A 19,685-nucleotide genomic window follows, 5' to 3' on the forward strand; every position below is an offset into this window, starting at 1 on the left:
TAGCACATTTATTATGCAAGTCATCCTAAACATTCACATGCAGCAAAGAGATTGATCTCAGTAGCTGTAAATTTGAAGTAGGGTTTGTTATTTGTGTTTTGTTCCTTTGTTGTTTGGGTTTTGTGTTGGTTTTTTTTTTTTGTTGTTGTTGGTTTGGTATTTAATCAATAACAAAGATTTATGTTGTTATAACGTTAGAGTTGAAAGAAATTTCAGTAGGTTTTCAACTTTATTGTGATCCAAAATAAACAGCAAATATAAAGAAATGGATTTTATCTTCTAACTGGAGCAGAGAAGTTCAGTGGACATTTCTCCAAAATCTTAAGTCTTCCATTCTAGTTCTGTAAGAAATAGTACTAGCATTAATACAACTTGTAACTATTTCCTGTGAATCATTTCATTTCAGTTCTCTCGCTTGATTGTTCTCTCCCATTGGCTTACAAGACCTTGTGAATAGAATAAAGCTCCTTTCAAATTAATAGTATCTATACGAAGTAATTTTAATCATGGAAAAATGCATGTGCAGTGCCTTGAAATAATTTTAATACATTTAAATATCACGCATGTGGCACATTCATTTTCACAAGCATTATGCCCTGCGCAGTGGTTAAAGAGGTGGACAAAAGTGCCGGAGAAGAATGTACAGGAAATTATTGAAGAGTCTTCCGTGAGAAGTGAGAATGACATTTAAAATAATACCACATACAGACTTCAGATGATTTTTACTCCGAGGGAAAATTGCTGCCTAACATAGCACGCATGTTCTTTCTCTAACATTAACATATGAAAATACTGAATTATTCAGCACTACAAAACATGTATAGAATCATAGAATGGTTTGGGTTAGAAGGGACCTTAAAGCTCATTCAATTCCAACCCCCTGACAGAAGCAGGAACACCTTCCACCCAGTTGCAGACCAGGTTACTCCAAGGCCCTGCCAACCTGGCCTTGAACACTGCCAGGGGTGGGGCAGCCACAGCTTCTCTGGGCAACCTGTGCCAGTGTCTCACCACCCTCACCGGGAAGAGCTTCTTCCTAATGCCTAATCTAAATCTCCCCTCTGTCAGTTTAAAACCATTCACTCTTGTTCTGTCACTACCTGCCCTTGTCAAAAGCCCCTCTCCAGATTTCTTGTTGCCCCTTTTAGGCACTGGAAGCTGCTCTAAGGTCTCCTTGGAGCCTTCTCCAGGCTGAACAAGCCCAGCTCTCTCAGCCTGTCTCCATTGCAGTGGTGCTCCAGCCCTTGGAGCATTTTCATGGCCTCCTGTGGACTTGCTCCAACAGCTCCACATCCCTCTTGTGTTGTTGCCCCGGAGCTGGATACAGGATTGCAGGGAGGGAATGTCTCACCAGAGCAGAGTGGAGGGAGAAAATCCCCTCCCTCGATCAGCATACTGGTCATGCTCCTTTTGATCACATCCTTACTAAATGCGTAGGGGTAGAGATTTCTAGTGCTAGCAGTTATGAGTATTCTGCAGTGTGGAAAGTTTTTTCTGAAGTTGAAATATAAAGAGATTTGAAAGAAGGAGTAGAGGGCACTGTTTTTTTGCAGTGAGGAACGGTAGTTTTTACTAATATTACAATTCTCTCTAATTCACAGTTTAACAGAGGACAGATTTGGACATGTAAGGCATGGAGACAGGATTCCTTCCTCCCTTCCTTCTGGCCAGCCCTCCCACGCTCTTACTTTCATTTGTTGATCCTGTGCTAGAAGTCCTTGTCAGTAAGGCTAGGCTCTTATCAAGCTTGAGTAGGTGAGAAAGAATATACTGCATGTAATCATCAAAATACATGTTGGAATGGTGAGAGAATAAGATGGATCAACTGACTATAGCACAAATAGGCAATTAATGGATTATAAAGTGTCAACATCATAGTCTTACTTGGAAGTGTAAAGCAGTTTATGATTCCACCTACAAGAGTTTCAGAATTGCACGTATTAGGCATGTCGCTGGAATGGGGCTCACAGATAAAAAACCTGCAAAGCCTTGAAATTTGCTCCTCTCTGACAAATTATACCACTCAAGAAGTCAAACAAAACCCAATGCAAACCGCAGTTCTTGTTACCATTCTATCACACCTCCCAGCTAAATACATTGGAATTAATCAGGTGTTACAGGATTGCAAAATACTAATAACGCATTGTGCGTTACATAGCTCTATTAACTGCAGTCTTCACTGAAATATATCAGTTCTGTACACAATAGCTGCATTGTTCAATTGAAAGATATAGTAAGGATTTGTGGCTGAATGAGTGTTGTATCTGAATATTTTACTAAGCTGTCAGCTTTTGCAAAAAGTGATGTGTCTTGCAAACAATCTCTGAATTTGCTCAGATACTATCAAGCCCCCAACATTTCTGTGTGACATGTCACTGAGCAGTATGTTATGCTGAAAGCAATAAAAATATGACTCCCTGAAAAAAAGATGAAGCGAGTCTTTAGTGTCAGGTAATACAACCTCACGCTGTATAAAAAGTGCACTTGCTTTCTGGTCCTTCACTTTCACTGCCTTGCTCTGGAACAGATCCTCCTAGCTAGTAAGATGCTCACTTAATTAAAATGAGTTTAGCTCTAGAAATTACATGGAAAATGGTATTGAGTGGCTGGAAACTGGTCTAGCTACATGTAAGAAAGGAACATCCTTCGTATATAAAAAGTATGCATAAATGCATGCACTTTTAAAAAATAATGTAAGATAAAATAATGGCTTCTTCTTCATGTTTGAGATATGTAGAGCGCTTAGGCCATCTGCTATAATATGTAATATGGTGTAGTTTCCCCTGTTCTTCACAGGTATGGTTTTGTAGTGGGGTATGTTGTTATCCCACGAATCAATCCCTATCATCTTTGTGCAGCAAATCATACTGGCGTTTACAAACTTTCAGCAAACACAACTGATCGGTATGATGCATACTGTTACAATGCGACAGGTATGTATATGTTTCTATGACATATTAACAAAAACATGTAATCCCCTACTTAAGGTCCTGGAATGAGAGCTTCTGGACTAAATATCATCTGGTTTTCAGCTGAGAAGAAATACATTTTGTCAGCTTCTAGAAGAGAGTATCTATAATGTCAGCAGTGCATTTGACCCATTTTGTCATTAGAGTGTTTTGAATTAAACCATTTTCTGCCCTTGGGACTTAACTTAGTAGCTTCAGAACAGCTCATCCTAATGGCTTAGTGCAGTGAACCTCTGCAAGAGTGAGTCTTACAGATGTAACTGTTGCAGGCGATGGTGCTCAGCTCTTATGTTCATTCATACCTGAGCTTCTATAGCAACCAAGTTATTTGTGGTAATGGGTGCTAGGAGTGGCTGCCACCTGCAGTAGTTTCATCCAGCATTTGCTGTCAGGCAAATCTATGTTCAGACATTAGGCAGTTAGATAGCAATGTGGGTCAGAAGCAGATCACTTTTGTCTGAGGTTTTGAACTTTTTAATAGTTGGGAATATTTTACTATACTATTAGGAAAATGTAGACAATCTTGTGACAACTCCTGAACACTGTATTTGAAAATAAAAATGGACTAACTTAAAATGTCTTGATTTTTAGTAAATTATTGAATTCACAGTGGAAACATCTTGCAGAAATCTGTAGGCAAAATTCATTGATGATTTGGATAGCAGTGACATTTTTTTATTTTGATCTTGGTGGTCATATAATTAAAGATAATTTTTTGCATTGGCATAACATCAGGTGAGCTGCCATCCTCTGACACCCATGGATGACTCTTCTGCTACAGCGATGTCCACCCCCACAAAAGCTTTATAACTTCTCCCAACTCTTAGAGCCCTTCATAGAGGGCTTTTACTCTCTGGCTAAAAAGGATTAGATTAGAGCTGCCGCTGCCACCAAGACAGTGGAACTCTCTGCGTAGAAACTGGGTCATAAGACTATTTTAACTGATGTTGATGGCAATAATTTTCTGGAATGGTTATGGAAATGGAAAATCTTGTTGTTAGCTGACAAAACAATCTTAAAATGCCCCACCTGGAAAGAACAAAAAGGGAATGTAGGTAGATAAGTGAATAACGTTTGGAAATTTGTTTTCAATTGTCCACATCTGAAGGTGATGTTTTGTAATTCTGTACAATTAATAGGGGTATACACATGACTTTTATTCTTAATTTTCTCAAATTAGTATTTTCTATTTTCCTTCTTTTACAGAAACAAAGGACAAAACGTGTGAGCCAATTGAAGGACTAGATACTTCTGTTCTTGATAATCAGGGTGAAATAGGTACTGTATTTATTAGAAAGATCAGCCACATGTTTCATTTTTAGGATCTGGTTATCTTTTTTTTGTATAAACAATTGATACTATTAAAAATCAAGTCAAACATGAAAAAGAAGTCAAGAGATGTTCAACAGTAAGGCAATTAGCCACTTGTCTTCCCCTAAATCCTATGGAGCTTGGTTTGTCTCAAGGTGCTACCAACATTATTTATATAGGTATTTGACATTAATTGACACCTCAGAGGTTCTAATGTTTCTTTAACATATAGGACTTTGCTTAAGAAGCAACTTTTCTACATCTCATTTGAGCTGCTGGTTAGAAAAGCAGCTGGAAGTGGAAGAAAACTTTCATAACAAATTATTTGTCTCCGTTCTAAAATTCTGATTGACTTTACAGAGGACAAGATTTTATGTTTAAAATCAACAGTCTGATCAATGTATTTGATGCAGAATAGGCCCTATATGTTGGACAAATATATATATTAACATATATACATTAGACATAATTTAGTGATGTATGATCTAGACAGATGAGATAGGATGGCAAAAATGGATGAACTGATATTAATCCACAACTGTTTATCTTTGTTTTCTTTTTTTATAGAACTTAAACTGTTTAGCATTACTGAAATATAGCTTTGTAACTCCTTGATATTATTAGCTGCTTCATTTCCTCTTTCCAACAGTCATTGACAATGCAGATGGCTCACGTTATAATGCAGATGGCGTGCGTCTTAGCGGTGAGTCCTCATCCTCAGGTGCAGATGATGAAAATGTAGGTAGTGGATCAACACATGACACAACTCCCATGGACACCTCCATCAAGAGATCCAGCCCTTCATATTATGGAAGTGCTACTCCAGTCTCACAGCTGCCAGAGAATTCTTCTGGAGGGGGTGAAAAAGAAAGTCCTAAAAAAGATTCTGGTAAGGACAGTATGTTGCCACTAGTATCTTCTTTAAAATAACCGAGTGAATAATTATATTGCCAGTTAAAGGATATAATGAGGGAATGAGAAGCGCTGTCTCTAATTTGTATCCTGAAGAAGTAAAAAGAGAATGTGTGTCTTTGAAAGAAAACAGAAGCATTCTGATTTTCTAAGGATCTTTTTTTTTTTTTTTTTTTTTTTTTTTTTTATTTCGTGGGAATACAAAGCAGCCACACATCAACATAGTTTCTATATAAGCTTTCCCAGGATGTTGAGAATAGATGGTTCTAAGATTTTTGTCTTGTCTTATTAAAACATTTATTTCATTGAAGTCTCACAAACATTTCTAGAAGTGAACACAGAGGTTTGTGAGGCTGAGGTTATGGGTATATAGAGATAAGGATAACATTCTTATCTGTTCTGTAAAAGGATGAATTGATATTAAGTAATAAGAACAAGAATGACTTTACAGTACAAGTGATTTCTATTTGTACTAATATGGGTTGGAGATTTAGGACATCTTCTGCATATTAGAGAATACACAGAGTTAAAAATGTCAGATTAAAATATTAGTAATATCTTCTTCCTTTAAGTGGTAAAACCAAACTCTATTTTTATGGAGCCCTACCAAATATAAATGCCATAAGGTATCCTGCAGGGTAGCAAAATAATGAATTAGAGTGCCTTGCCTATACCTTGATTTCTTGTGAAAGGGGCATGTATTTTATTTCATTTCATCTTTTATGTTGCTTGTGCAGCTGAAATTATCAGAGGTCTGAAAGACTACTTGACATTGAACCTAAGGGGTACAAATATAATTCATCCTCTAGGTACAGTGAAGTTCACTGTGTGACCTCTGATTACAGGCTTTTTATTAAATAGCCAGTAATTTACCAGTGAAGAATACCAGTAGTTTGCATCATTATCCTCAATAAATACTGGAACTTAAAACAAAAAAAAAAAAATTGATCAGAAACATTAGGATTATAAAACTATTTTTCACTGGTGGGTATATTCTTGACCTGTTATGCTCGTTTTTCCATGTAGTTAGCACAGAATCACAGAACGGTTTGGGTTGGAAGGGACATTAAGGTCCATCTAGTTCCAACTGCTGCCATGTTCAGGGACACCTTCCACTAGACTAGGTTGCATCATGAAAGGTAAATTCTAACATCCTCTTCCTAATGAACCAGAATCAGAGCCATTCCCCATGGTATATGCCGTGTATTTCAATTGCTTGCCATGACAACTGTTGTCAACTCTTCTTACATGCAGAGTTAAGGTTTTTGGGCTAAATCTCAGAATATACCTCAGTAAAGAGTGGAATACAAATAACTTCACTTATTGCTCTAGGGTCCCTGTCCCTGCTATTCAAACACTGTCAGAGCTTGTATCATATGAACAGATCATTGTCTGAATGTTTGTTATCACTCTAATATATATTCATCTTAAAATAATCTGTTTTGTTGATGTCCTTATTATGGGGTTGAATTATATGAAGAACCTAGTCTATATCTTTCTTCCCTCTTCGACCAATAAATGAAGGGATGAAGCCTGCAGTATAGAACAATCGAAGTAGTTGTGAGTTGCAACTTAACTAATGAAATAGTAATGATTCCTCCGTCACCATACAGATAATGAAGTTTCTCCTGTATCACCTGACATTTCTTTGGTGACAACAGCTGATGATTCCCCTGAAAAAGATGGTGGACACTATCCTGCCAGTACTAGTAAGATTTATGCATTCTAATAACTACATAAACTATAGATTGCATTAAAACTGCTTTCTTTTTCCAGCAGGGCATTCTGGTAAGTGGTGAAGTATATGTCATCTCCAGTTTTGGAAAGACATTGAAAGGCGGTACTTTCCAGACTGGTTCAATCAGAAACAAACTTCACTCTCTGTGACAAGAGGAGCAAAAATATTTACTGTATATTTACTTCAGTGCTAATACATGAGATCAGAATGATTGTTGTTGTGTGTTTCCTACTGTTCTTTTTATCATCCCTGTTTACTCTCTGAGGCACAAATTAGTGCAATCAGTTATTACTTGAAGTCAATTTATTTCTGAGGTAGAAAAGGACGTTTTTGTCAATTTGTGATGAACATGTCTGTATATTATTCTAATATATTTATGGTTGCGAATGTGGGTAATCCATGTCAAAATCATGGCCTTGCTTGCCAAAGTAGTGCTTTAACTGGCAGTTCCAATTGCCAAACCACTTGTGCACTGCAAAAACTAATTTTGTCCTTTGTTGGCAATATGCATGAGAAAAAATTGGGGCCTGTGGTGGATCCACGGGCTCTGAGGGCTAAAAAGAACAGGAACCATTTTCTCTGCTTTGTCCGTAAGTAGCTGTACTCAGTTGGAAAGTTTCTTCCTGCTTTTTTTTTCCCTCACCATGGAAGCCTGTGATAGCGAGGAATTTGCTTAATTGTTGGTTGATTGCTGATAGATGGTCAAACGGTCTATGTGACTTGAAGGGACTGTGCCCTCATTACTGTATATAGAAATCACAGGATAATGTAAGAATTATTGTGTGTCTTTCACAGTTAGCAAAAGCTTTACTGAAAGATAGAAGTCATTCAGCCAAGCATCTTGTCTCAGGGAATGTGAAGATTAGTAGCACCTTATAAATACGTGCCTCTTGGCAGAGGGGTTGGAACTAGATGGTCTTCAGGTCCTTTCCAACCCAAACTATTCGATGACTTTATGTGGATGGAAAAAAGAAGTATCAGGTTGATTTTCCCCCAGACCTTGAAAGCAAGTAGAGAATTTTCTGGTGCTTGTTTCAAGTGAAAGGCTTTGCTACGAAGCATTGCCTGTAAGGGGTAGGGGGGAAATCCCACCCAGTAACAGTGGGGACTTTGGTTGGCTCTGGTAGTGATTTTTCCTTCATATTTATTTACTTTTGTATTCATGTGTGAATCAGTGCTTCTATGTACAGATGTTTCTGTTCCCATTGCAAAAACGTGTGCATTGTTTCTAGGCAGGAAAGCTTTGAGGTTTTATTTTGCTACTTGATTATCAAATGTATTGAACCTCAATAGGTATGTCCCTATTGCTAACAATTCTTTCTCATGGGCATGACTATTTTGCAGAGGGAAATCTAGAGGTATTTAAGATTTTAAAAGATAAAAATGACTATAAAGCTATGTAATAAAAGATGTTAATACTGATAGATGTGTATTACAGAAGTGCTAGCATTGGTATGATTGCTTATTGGCTTAGGGTTCGTAAATTGATTCTCTGGAAAAAAGGATTATGAAGGTACTGCACCTGGGCTTTTCTGAAAGCTTTAGCTATTACTCAGCAGCATCACTTTAAAGCCAATCAGACCCATTTCATTTAATTTTACTTCGTTAGAAATAAATCAGTAATTTAGCACTCCTATCAGAAGTTAAGTATAAGCTATGAATCTCCAAGAGAAGTCATCAAATATTCAGTAGCATAGGAGAAAGTTGCATGAAGAACAAACAAAAAAGAAGATAAAACAATGCCCCAATGTCTGCTATTTACATTGAGCAACAGTGGAGGCTCATTGGAATATCCGGACCACAATTTAATTTGCCAGATAAAAGTCACAGAGAGGAACGTAGAAAATTAAGAATTAAGTAAAGAAAACTATTAGGCATGTATTTTCAGATAGACGGCTAAAATATATCTATCTAATTCTATACTGTGTGAAGGTGAGAAACAATACCAGTGGCACTCCGTCTATGCTACACATCATTTGTAAATTTAAATTTGGTGGAAAGGTCTCTAGCTTGGTCAAAACTCTTCTTTGCTATGGGTTTGAAGTGAGCAATTGCTACAGCTCCTTGATCTACAGATGATTCCCTTGCATTGTTACTCTGGCTTTGGACGTTATTGGTGATGTTCTCCATCAAGTTCACAGTCCAGATTAATACATTGCCAGCACTTCGCCACTGGCTTTCTCTCCTGGCTGTAACAAGTTTATCTCTTTGTTATTAAGAAGTTATGATTCATCTGTAGATGTGCCATGGATCAAATGTCATAAAATTCTGTTGCTGATTGATGAGATACTTTCCTAAATTATCAGAGCTAGTTAATCAAACACTAACTGCTACTGTTTGTGTTCATCCATATATATACACATTTTTATACTCCAAAAGGATTTACCTTTTACTTGATTCAGAGCATTCCCTGAAAAACACCTCATGAAGGAAAAATGTCTTATGTCCATACTTTGGTTGGTCTGACAGGAAAGCATCTGAATTGGTATTTTGTATATGCAAGGAAGTCATGAATGCATATTGATCACTTAAGAAAATGAGCTCCTAAGGCTTGTTGTGGAAAGCAGGAAGAGGTGAGAATTTTGCTGTGATTATAACTAGTCATGACAATCATTTACTTACTCAGTTATTCTCTTTTTAACCATTTTTTAGGCATTATCATTTTGTTCACAGTTCAATCCCAAAGCTCCAAATCTGAGACCACCTGGATTTTGATAGTCTGTCACTCAGATCAGATTTTGAATGTCCAGATATCCCATTTTCTGACAAATAGTACAAGTAGTACTAAGTTTAGGGAGCTATTAGTGACTGTGATTAGTATTTATTCAGGCAAGAACAGCTTTTTAGAAAGAAAAAATCTGTTACATTTTGCTGCCAAAATAGCTACATCTTAAAGTTCAATTCTGATTTCAATTCCATACACCTTGTACACTTTGCAAGTAAGTAAGTGGAACATAACTACTGAAGACTGAAGAACATCAGTTTATCCTCTGATCATTAGAACTTTTGTTCCTAGGTCTTGCATTTTCCAGTGCTTTCATATATTGCACAAATACTGATCAAAACTACTGTCCTTGATGTGAGTGAAGGAATATTCCTAAATTAATTATTTAAAGGCTCTGTATGGAATTAAAAGAGTACTTTATATCTTTTCTTCCTCTTCAAGGTATGGAGGTATGATGGTATAAATGCTCTTTAAAAATATTGCTTGTGAGGAATTGCCAGAATAAAAATATTTCCACAGAAACATTTTGAAGTAGATTATGCTTGCTTTTGGTGGATATCTGTATGATTTGAAGTACAGTTCTTCTAGCAAACTCTGCTTCTCAGTCTATTGATGAATAACTTATCAGAGAGAAAGGTTAAAATATCACCTGGCTTGCCTGAGGGATTCCTAAGATGTGCATGCTTCTAATAAATTACAATGCTTTTTGTCAAATTACTGGAGCGTATTTCACAGACAGTATATATTCTGACTGTCAATCTAAAAATATTTCGCAGAATTTATTCACTTTAACAGGCTTTCAAACTTCCCTTACAATAAAGCATAAGATATGTTTGCTGCTGGATGAATATAATGATACCACGGGTTCATTCACTCGCCTTGCACTCACATCAGTGTCAGTGGGGTGAGCATGCTCAAGGTGCTGGTGGACTTGACTTTGCTGGATGAAAAGTGCTTCTCAGGAAGCAATAATGAGATCTTGGTAGAATGAACCATGTCCTAACAGCTCCAGGGCCTCATCGCGACAACCTGGAGAAAGCCACCACCCAAGCTCGGTGGAATCCGTTCTCAAACCACTGGTGGTGGTCAAATCCCGGAGAGAAGACGCAAGAACCCACACAAGCAACCAAGGGTAAAGAACATTGTGCTAAGAGGGTGCTTTGATTAGGGGCCTGAATAACCAGAGCACCGGGGCAGCGAGCTCTGGAGGAGTTACGTGGAGGGGTGTTGAATGTGTGGTCTATGTCACTGCTTTATATTACCATGTATGTGAAGTGGGAAAGGGAAAGTACTGGGCTGTATCTCGCTGACTGTACGTTTGGTAGTGAGAGAGCAGTTGTCCACGTTGTTCATGTACCGTGGAGGTAGTTGTTTGTGTCTGAAAGGGATGAGCATGTGAGTTGTTTTACAAGGGGTGTAGTTGGGTTTTCTCTTTTTGCTGATTGGAGGCAATTTAGAAGGTGACTCTTCCAATGAGAAGGAGCTGTGGGAGAAAGGAAGGAAATATTTTCAAGCCACTCTGCTAGCAGAGGGCAGGGTATGGTTTGTGCAGCGAGCATGCACAGGGCACCAAAATGTAGCCCAGAGCCACACCGGGGCAGGTTTGGTGGGAGAAGTGGGAGGAGACCTGGACCGTGGGAAATATGGTGCTGTGCACTTTCCTCTGTGATTGTAAGGACTGCATGGAGGGCAGATGGGAAAGCATAGCTGCGGTCAGCAGGAGACCTTGTGGGTTAGGGCTTCATGGCAGATTTAACATCATCACAGCAGATGTGACCTCAAGTGGCAATGGTTCAGATGATGAAGACTCTTCAGAGATGAGTTACCCAACAGTGTTTCCAGGCTGGGACAGGAGTGTGGCCAAGGACGAGTATGCTCCAAGTACTAGTAAGGAAATAGCTTTCACTTGGGTTGATTTCTTTCTTCTGTTCCCTTCCCTACACGATATTCCTCCTCCTTTTCCGCACATATATTGTGTGAAAATTGGATGCTCTCCCCATCAGCCCCTGTTTCAAAGACATTCCTCATGCCTTACGAAAAACCTTTTTCCATCTTGTGGGGTTGGTATCCTTAGAAGCACCTTCTTCCAGTGCTTCTAGAATTGATGTCTCTTATCGATTCATATTGGATGTGTGGGTTTCCCTCATGGCATTTTTTGTCTCAAGGGGTAGTTCCTCTTTGGAGAGAGTTTTCAGCCGCTATGTGTCACAATTACTACTGTTTTCATGCCAATACCCATTTGGTTCGCCTGGCACTGCAGACAGACAAAAAGGCTGTAAATTCCTGTAATTCCTCTATAAAGAAAAAAATCTCCCTTTCCGTCCTTAAATGCCTGTCACAAACCTATAGGAACATTACTGTTTGAAATGTGATGTTAGTAAATATTGTGCGCTGGTATTAGCATAAGGGTACAGCTCCGCCTCCCTCTCTGTGCACGCTGACACCTACCTGGGAAGGGTTTCTGGTGCAGACTTTGCTGACAGCATCAGGCCAATGGGAGCGCATGTGTCTTTTGAGTGAAATGGCATAGTTCTGAGCCCAGGTTCTTGGCAGCATTGGCTTCCTGGGGTTGTCAGTGGAAGAGAAGGCTTAACTAATGGGTGTGCTTACCTCTGGGTGTCCTTTTCACCCGCCATGGATACTTCTTTTACCTTTTTTACATCATGGTATGTTGTCTTGGTGGATGTTCCTCATTCTGGAATCTATCTCAGTCTATCTGCTCTCTGCTAGTGGTAAAGCCTGTGAGGAACGTGTTAACCTTGTAGAATGTGAAGAGCTAGCAAAGACCCACTGGGCTCTCTAGTGATTCCTCTCAAGGAGCCACGTTCTTTCTTGGGACTGCCACTAGTGCTTGCATGTGGCTAGTGTCTGAGGAATGTAATGATACCGCAGGTTCATACATTCTCCTTGCACTCACATCAGTCTCAGTGGGATGAGCATGCTCAAGGTGCTGGTGGACTTGACTTTGCTGGATGAAAAGTGCTTCTCAGGAAGCAATAATGAGATCTTGGTAGAATGAGCCATGTCCTAACAGCTCCAGGGCCTCATCGCGACAACCTGGAGAAAGCCACCACCCAAGCTCGGTGGAATCCGTTCTCAAACCACTGGTGGTGGTCAAATCCCGGAGAGAAGACGCAAGAACCCACACAAGCAACCAAGGGTAAAGAACATTGTGCTAAGAGGGTGCTTTGATTAGGGGCCTGAATAACCAGAGCACCGGGGCAGCGAGCTCTGGAGGAGTTACGTGGAGGGGTGTTGAATGTGTGGTCTATGTCACTGCTTTATATTACCATGTATGTGAAGTGGGAAAGGGAAAGTACTGGGCTGTATCTCGCTGACTGTACGTTTGGTAGTGAGAGAGCAGTTGTCCACGTTGTTCATGTACCGTGGAGGTAGTTGTTTGTGTCTGAAAGGGATGAGCATGTGAGTTGTTTTACAAGGGGTGTAGTTGGGTTTTCTCTTTTTGCTGATTGGAGGCAATTTAGAAGGTGACTCTTCCAATGAGAAGGAGCTGTGGGAGAAAGGAAGGAAATATTTTCAAGCCACTCTGCTAGCAGAGGGCAGGGTATGGTTTGTGCAGCGAGCATGCACAGGGCACCAAAATGTAGCCCAGAGCCACACCGGGGCAGGTTTGGTGGGAGAAGTGGGAGGAGACCTGGACCGTGGGAAATATGGTGCTGTGCACTTTCCTCTGTGATTGTAAGGACTGCATGGAGGGCAGATGGGAAAGCATAGCTGCGGTCAGCAGGAGACCTTGTGGGTTAGGGCTTCATGGCAGATTTAACATCATCACAGCAGATGTGACCTCAAGTGGCAATGGTTCAGATGATGAAGACTCTTCAGAGATGAGTTACCCAACAGTGTTTCCAGGCTGGGACAGGAGTGTGGCCAAGGACGAGTATGCTCCAAGTACTAGTAAGGAAATAGCTTTCACTTGGGTTGATTTCTTTCTTCTTTTCCCTTCCCTACACGATGTTCCTCCTCCTTTTCCGCACATATATTGTGTGAAAATTGGATGCTCTTCTCCTCAACTGTTCCTTTAGAAATGTCTTTGTAATTGGAAGATCTTAATTTTCCAGTAAAAGATTTTTGGGGTTTTTTTTCCCCAGTTTTTTTTCTTTTTTTGGGTACAATGTGTTAAAATTATTCCAGTTCGTGTTGTTTATAATCTACATCTATACAATTGTAACTTCCTGTCTGTGGAAGATGATGTTCAGGCATGATGAGGCGGCTAAACCTCAAGTGCCCTTTTCATTGGGGAGTGTCAACAAAACAGTCTCATAGCTGTTACCTTCCATGTTTACCATGCAGTGTTCTACACCATGTCATCTGTTTTGTGACCTCAGATGTTTCGGGGTGATCTGATAATAGAACTCAGATATTTTAACACTTAGTCTGATTTTCCTGATATGAATAGTTGCACCGTGACCATCCGGTAGCTCTTTTTTAACTAAAAAAGCTATCCATACTTTAAATAATTTTGTCTTGAAACCTGTAAACCACTACGTATGAGGATCAAATCCAAATGCTCTGTTTCATTGAAGCACATGGTCTGTTACTTGGCCTTATGACCAGGGAACAGCACCCAGCCCTGGGTTGGTTTTATTTTCAGTAAAGGTGTTTCCATTACTGACTATACTCTAGTGCTCTTATTTGTACAAAGGTAACAACCTATTCCCTTTTTGTAATTTAATTTGATTTAATTTGAGCATATCTTTGTGTCTTTTGCCTGTGCACTTATTTACTCAGTAGTGTTTATAAATCAGTGTTTATAAGCTTTTTTTTTTTTTTTTAATTCCTCTGAATATTGTGGAGTATTTGTTGGGGTTTTTTTCAGCAGTGGTCTTTATTTTTAGAAGAAAATAGAAAATAAGCAAGTCGTCTCACTTTGGGATTTTTTATTCTTTTCCCTAATTTGAGGGCATTTCTGATGTTTGTTTATCTTTGAAATGCTGCACTGGTGACTTGCTCCACATGGCATATTGTATTCCAACTACCTTCTATGGCCTAGTGGTTTCTGCATGCTCAATGGGTGAAAATGTATTGAGTCTCTGATCATAGACTCTTGTGGAAGTTTTATTTTATCTATTCAATTGTATTACAACTTTCTTGACTAAAATTGGCTTCCTGGTGGCTGTGCTTTGGGGTTTTTTGCTAACCATAGCATTTGAGCTCAGTGGTGAGTATTCTAACATGAATTTGAGCACTTTTTGAGTACTCAGCATGTATTCAGACATGTACCATACCTTTAGGTCTAGCATTATTCTTCAAACTTTAGTTTGAAAGTCTATAATTGCTGTAATGTCTTTGCACTCTTTCTGGTATGCATTAGTCTGCTATTGCTTGTTTTCCCCATTCTTTTCTGGAAACTTCGCATCTGTCCAATGCAAAGAGAAGAACAATTTGTTTGATGTAAAGGGATTTGATAAGAAGCTACTATAGTTAAGCTGTGCATGAATTTCTGTTCTCCATCACCTTTATCGCACACACTAACAGTAGAGTAATAGTGGTAGATGGGGAGCATGGCCAGTGTTGAATACCCCACTGTCCTGACAGCTATGGACTCACAACACGAAACACTTCGAGAAATCTCCACACAAGATCACTGGAACCCTGTTCATACAGATGAAGAGGAGCAGTATCTTAACTCTGCTGGCAGGGGTAAAGCAATTAAGCATTTCAGATAATATTCAGATTTGTGACATAATTCAGTGAAGTATAACACTGTTACGGTGCAGCTGGTTGTAATTCCCATCCCATTAACCTCAGTTCAGTATAATACCTTTATATTATTTATACTAGAGCCCTCAGAGGTAGCATCTATAACATTCATCTGTCATTCCAAGTCTATCTTTGCATCTAATCTTCGTTACTTGCAGAAAACCTTCTTATCCCTCTATAAAAGCAAACATTTTCTACCTCCTGTGGATTTAGACATTCTTTGGATTTCTACAATTTGCCGTTAACAGCTAGATACTTGTCTTTCTGAGATTGTTTTGAACAGCGAAAGTTTACACAGGTTTACACAGTATAGAACAGGCACTATAATCACTTATCACCCAGAAAAAATTTTTGTGATAACTTTCTTTTAGTTCTGAAGTACTGTTAATCAGTTAGTATTTATACATTAGTTGAAATTAACTTTGGTTTTTTTTACAAGACAATCTATAGGTGTTTGGTTTAATTACAAAAATAATGAATTACATTTGCATGAGTGCCCTCTTTATGAATATTTCGTTGCCTGAATGTGAAGATAAATGTTCCTTCAGCTTTGTTCTCTTTGGGAAATAACAGAGGTTTCTCTAGATGGTGACTTATGTCATATGCACTAGGTCCATCTTATTCTTTGTTCTTTGCGTGCTCTGATTAAGAACCTTTTGCTTTATCGTTAATATATCTCTCATGGAAACATCCGATATCTCAGGCAAATATATTTCAAACTGAGTTCTAATGCTTATTTTAGTGTTATAGGTAATTTTTTTTCTGTATCTTTCCTAAGCCTTTCAATGCTTATTAGAAAATCTCTTATGGTGGTGGTGCTTCAAGTGATTTCTGACTGCATCTTCTGCTATGTAAACATCAGGAAATTAAAGAGTGAGCAATGAATTTATTTTATTAGTAAGAGCTTGAATTATTACTGAGTTCAAAACAAGTATGCTTTTCAACTTTGAATAGATAAACATACTTATTTTACTCATGCAGCCCCAGAAGAAATGACAATTTCATTGGAGCCAGCCTTGTAATTCTATAATTAGATATTAACTCAAAAGAGAAATAATCTTTTTTTACTTTTAAAAACACAGAATACACAGGCTCAACAGTTAAGTTAGTATGAATAATTATGAACTAGAGATGCAAGCTCTTGTTGCTTTATGTTCTTTCACTGCTTCTCCTATAGCTTTTCTCTGCCATTGGTCATTGGGATACTTTCTAGCACACTTAAATCTTCTTCTGATCTTGGTGATGCTTTTGTGTGATAGGGTTTCCAAAGGACTTCCTTTTTCTTTCACCTTTATTTCACATTGAATGCAACAATGGAAGGAAAAAGACAAAACACAAAAGCCAAGCACCCTTCTTGTGTAGACAATGAAGATGAGAATAATAGGACTCGTGTTGGGTGTTTTGATCATTACTGATTTAATCATCATCTTATCAACACTAGTTACAAGTGAAAATGAAAAACATCAAGGACCAACCCAACATCCACTATTACACAGTGTTCATTCTGGATGGATCAGTCAAGAACAAAATCCTGCAAATACCACTGGGAGTATTAAACAACATGAAATTACTGTTGCAGGTGAAAATTATATTGAAAAGGAATCTTCTCATACAGGTAACATCACAAGTCACATTTTCGTAAATTATGAGGGTTTACTAAAGGTTTAGGTTTAGGATTTTTTTATTTTTTTTTTACTAACAATTTTACATTCTGAGGCCATAACAGAGGGTCTGTGAATAAACTTGAGCAATTCTAATGTTTGCTGGGGCTTTTTTTTAATTTTTCTACAGACCTTTTCCTGGAGGTTTGCTTTCTCTCCTATTTGGATTGTGTGTCAAGACCTATATTAACTAATTAAGATTAATTCTGTAACTGTCTCTTACCTTGTGTGTTCTGTGTTATGCAGGCACAAGGTTTTAACAGGCTATCTACCAGGGTTGTATCTGTAGGAAATAGTGAATGTTTAAACAGAAAAAGAATAATGTCTGTTCTATTTTCACATATTTGGGAGGTGTGGTCAGTCCCCTCTTGCAAGTCATTATTGGACCTGTGGAGGTTTTGCTCAGTTTTTGTTAATATGGTAATTGTATCTATAACTTATCTAAAATAAGTTATCTAAATAAGATGAGTTATTTCAATTTAATTTTATCTTACCTAAAATATCTACTCACTCTGCTTTTGAACTATGACAAGATGATACTGCTGGTGAAGGGAGGAAAACAAAGCATAGTGTGGAATAAAAGAGAGATTTCTCTCTTCCATTGGTTGAAGCAATTGAAATGTAAAAGATCAAATTATACTATAAAGCTAGTAACTTAAAATCGATGTATATTAGTTTCCGTTCCTGCGAGCGTGCTAGGTGTTACTAGTTGATGACTGATGTGCTGTGCTAAGTTCTGCCAGCAGTGAATTTAACACAGTCAGCATCTGCTCTTGCACATTATCAAACTCAGGTCGCTGAAAACAAGCATATCATAAATATTACTTGAGGTGATGTATAATGTGGATTTATTCCTTTGACTAAATGTAATCTTCTTAGCAAAAGTTTTGTGTAGGTCACTGCATCAACTGTCCCTACGTCAACATTCCTTTAAGATATCAACCCCAGGTGTTTCATCAACATTGTTTAAAAATCTGGTGATGCAGTACAGTGTATTACTGATATATAAAAATATTATACTATATTACTGTAGCAATATAATTTGACCTAGTTGCAATTAAAATTTTGACATACTGAGGCAATTTTCTTGGGTTTTTTGATTGAGTGGGAGGGGTTAAGGATGGTAATGCTACTTATAAAATTTGGATACTCTTTTGCTCTGACTGTCTAATAAAAGCTACAGAGTGGTTGATATAGACATTATATTATTTTTCTAAATAACTGCAATATCAAATATTCTCCAGTTGAATGCTGTCTTACTGTGCGCAACATTCGCAAATCTGCAGCATGTGCTAGCCTTCCCCGCTGTCAGACTCCCTTGTCTATTTTCCTAGAGATGATGCAATTAATAAAAATGTTAAATTCTGAGGGGAAAAAATTGTATATAATCAATGCAGTCAAATACTGTAATTAAAATCTTACTGATGGGTCACATTCTTGAAGTTATTTCTGCTTTTGCTGTTAATTCTGCATCAGTTTATATTGGTTTAATATTCAACCAATACAAAGTCAAAAGTATGATTTGGGGAAATACTTCTGAAAAACAATGAGATATCTTGATTATGAAAAGCATACGTTCAAGGAGTCAGTCCTATCGGTGACAGTAGGCAGCTTTTCTAAACATAAACTAGAATGAGAAGCAAATCTGCTTTACTTCTCTTTGCCATTAAATGTAGTAGACATGTGAGCAAGGCCTGTCATAGAGACAAGAACCGAAGAGGAGAATAATATGAGAAATGGATCTTTATATACTGGGTTCATAATTGCTTCACCATCATCATAACAGCTATGCCCTCAAACCATGGGGCCAAACAGAACGACTCAGTGCAAGACCCATTGGTGTATCCAGGTTGGGACAAGGGAGAAAATTACAGCACACAACGTACTGTAATGGATAGAATTATTCCTTCCAGAAAGAATAGTGATGAAAAAGACGCATCCACTACAGGTACCAGTCAATTACATATATTTCATAATTTCTGTCTCTCAGATGGTCTGTCTTAAAAAGATTTTGCATGAACTTGTAGTGAGGAGTAACTTAAGACAATGACATAGATTACAGAATGATTAATTTTCTCTGTGCTCTGCTTGGGTGGTAGTGAGATAGAAGCTTTCAATTTTAGCTCTGTATAAAAAGTTTACTATTTTTAGTTATGAACGCCACTTTCAGTGCTTTCTATTCCTTAGCGAAGCAGGACCGTAGAATTTAAAATTGCATCCATCTCATTACATATGTTACATTATTTGGTGTTGCCCAACCGTCTTTACTATAAAGTTGAATACATACTTATGTATATTTGTACATCTATAGGTTAATGTTTTTAATTTGTGAATATTCATCTGGGGAAAGAGTGTTCTTTTCATGCATTTTATTGAAATGTTTGTTCCTCTGGTGCACAGAATTATGAAAGTAATTTACAAAACTGGCATGACACGATTATCATGATGCAGTCTCATATAACACATGCCATCTAGGCCATCAAAATAATGTTCTAAAAACATGATATGAGAAACACATGACTTATTCCTGAAAGAAGAGGAAAGGTAATTTAATCCTATAAGTGGATGAGAATAGCAAATAAAAATGTCTGATCAATAAGCTGAGAGAACAGTGATAATGTATGGGAGGACAGAAAGTCTACCTTCTT

At 38.0% G+C, this 19,685-nt stretch overlaps 1 protein-coding gene across 3 annotated transcripts in view; it reads left to right on the forward strand.

Moving 5' to 3' along the window:
* Positions 1–19,685, forward strand: part of CD44 (CD44 molecule (Indian blood group)) — a 55,128-nt gene that overhangs the window by 21,964 nt on the left and 13,479 nt on the right. The window contains exons 3-6 of one of the 3 annotated variants that reach the window (XM_030484603.1): positions 2,797–2,933; positions 4,176–4,247; positions 4,930–5,169; positions 6,806–6,901. In XM_030484603.1, the coding sequence (XP_030340463.1) occupies positions 2,797–2,933; positions 4,176–4,247; positions 4,930–5,169; positions 6,806–6,901 (545 nt within the window). Of the gene's footprint in view, positions 1–2,796; positions 2,934–4,175; positions 4,248–4,929; positions 5,170–5,211; positions 18,986–19,685 lie in introns of those variants that run through there. The other 2 variants (XM_030484604.1, XM_030484602.1) reach the window with 2 other exon arrangements.

The sequence above is a fragment of the Strigops habroptila genome, chromosome 4, assembly GCF_004027225.2.
Source record: "Strigops habroptila isolate Jane chromosome 4, bStrHab1.2.pri, whole genome shotgun sequence".
NCBI lineage: Eukaryota > Metazoa > Chordata > Aves > Psittaciformes > Psittacidae > Strigops > Strigops habroptila.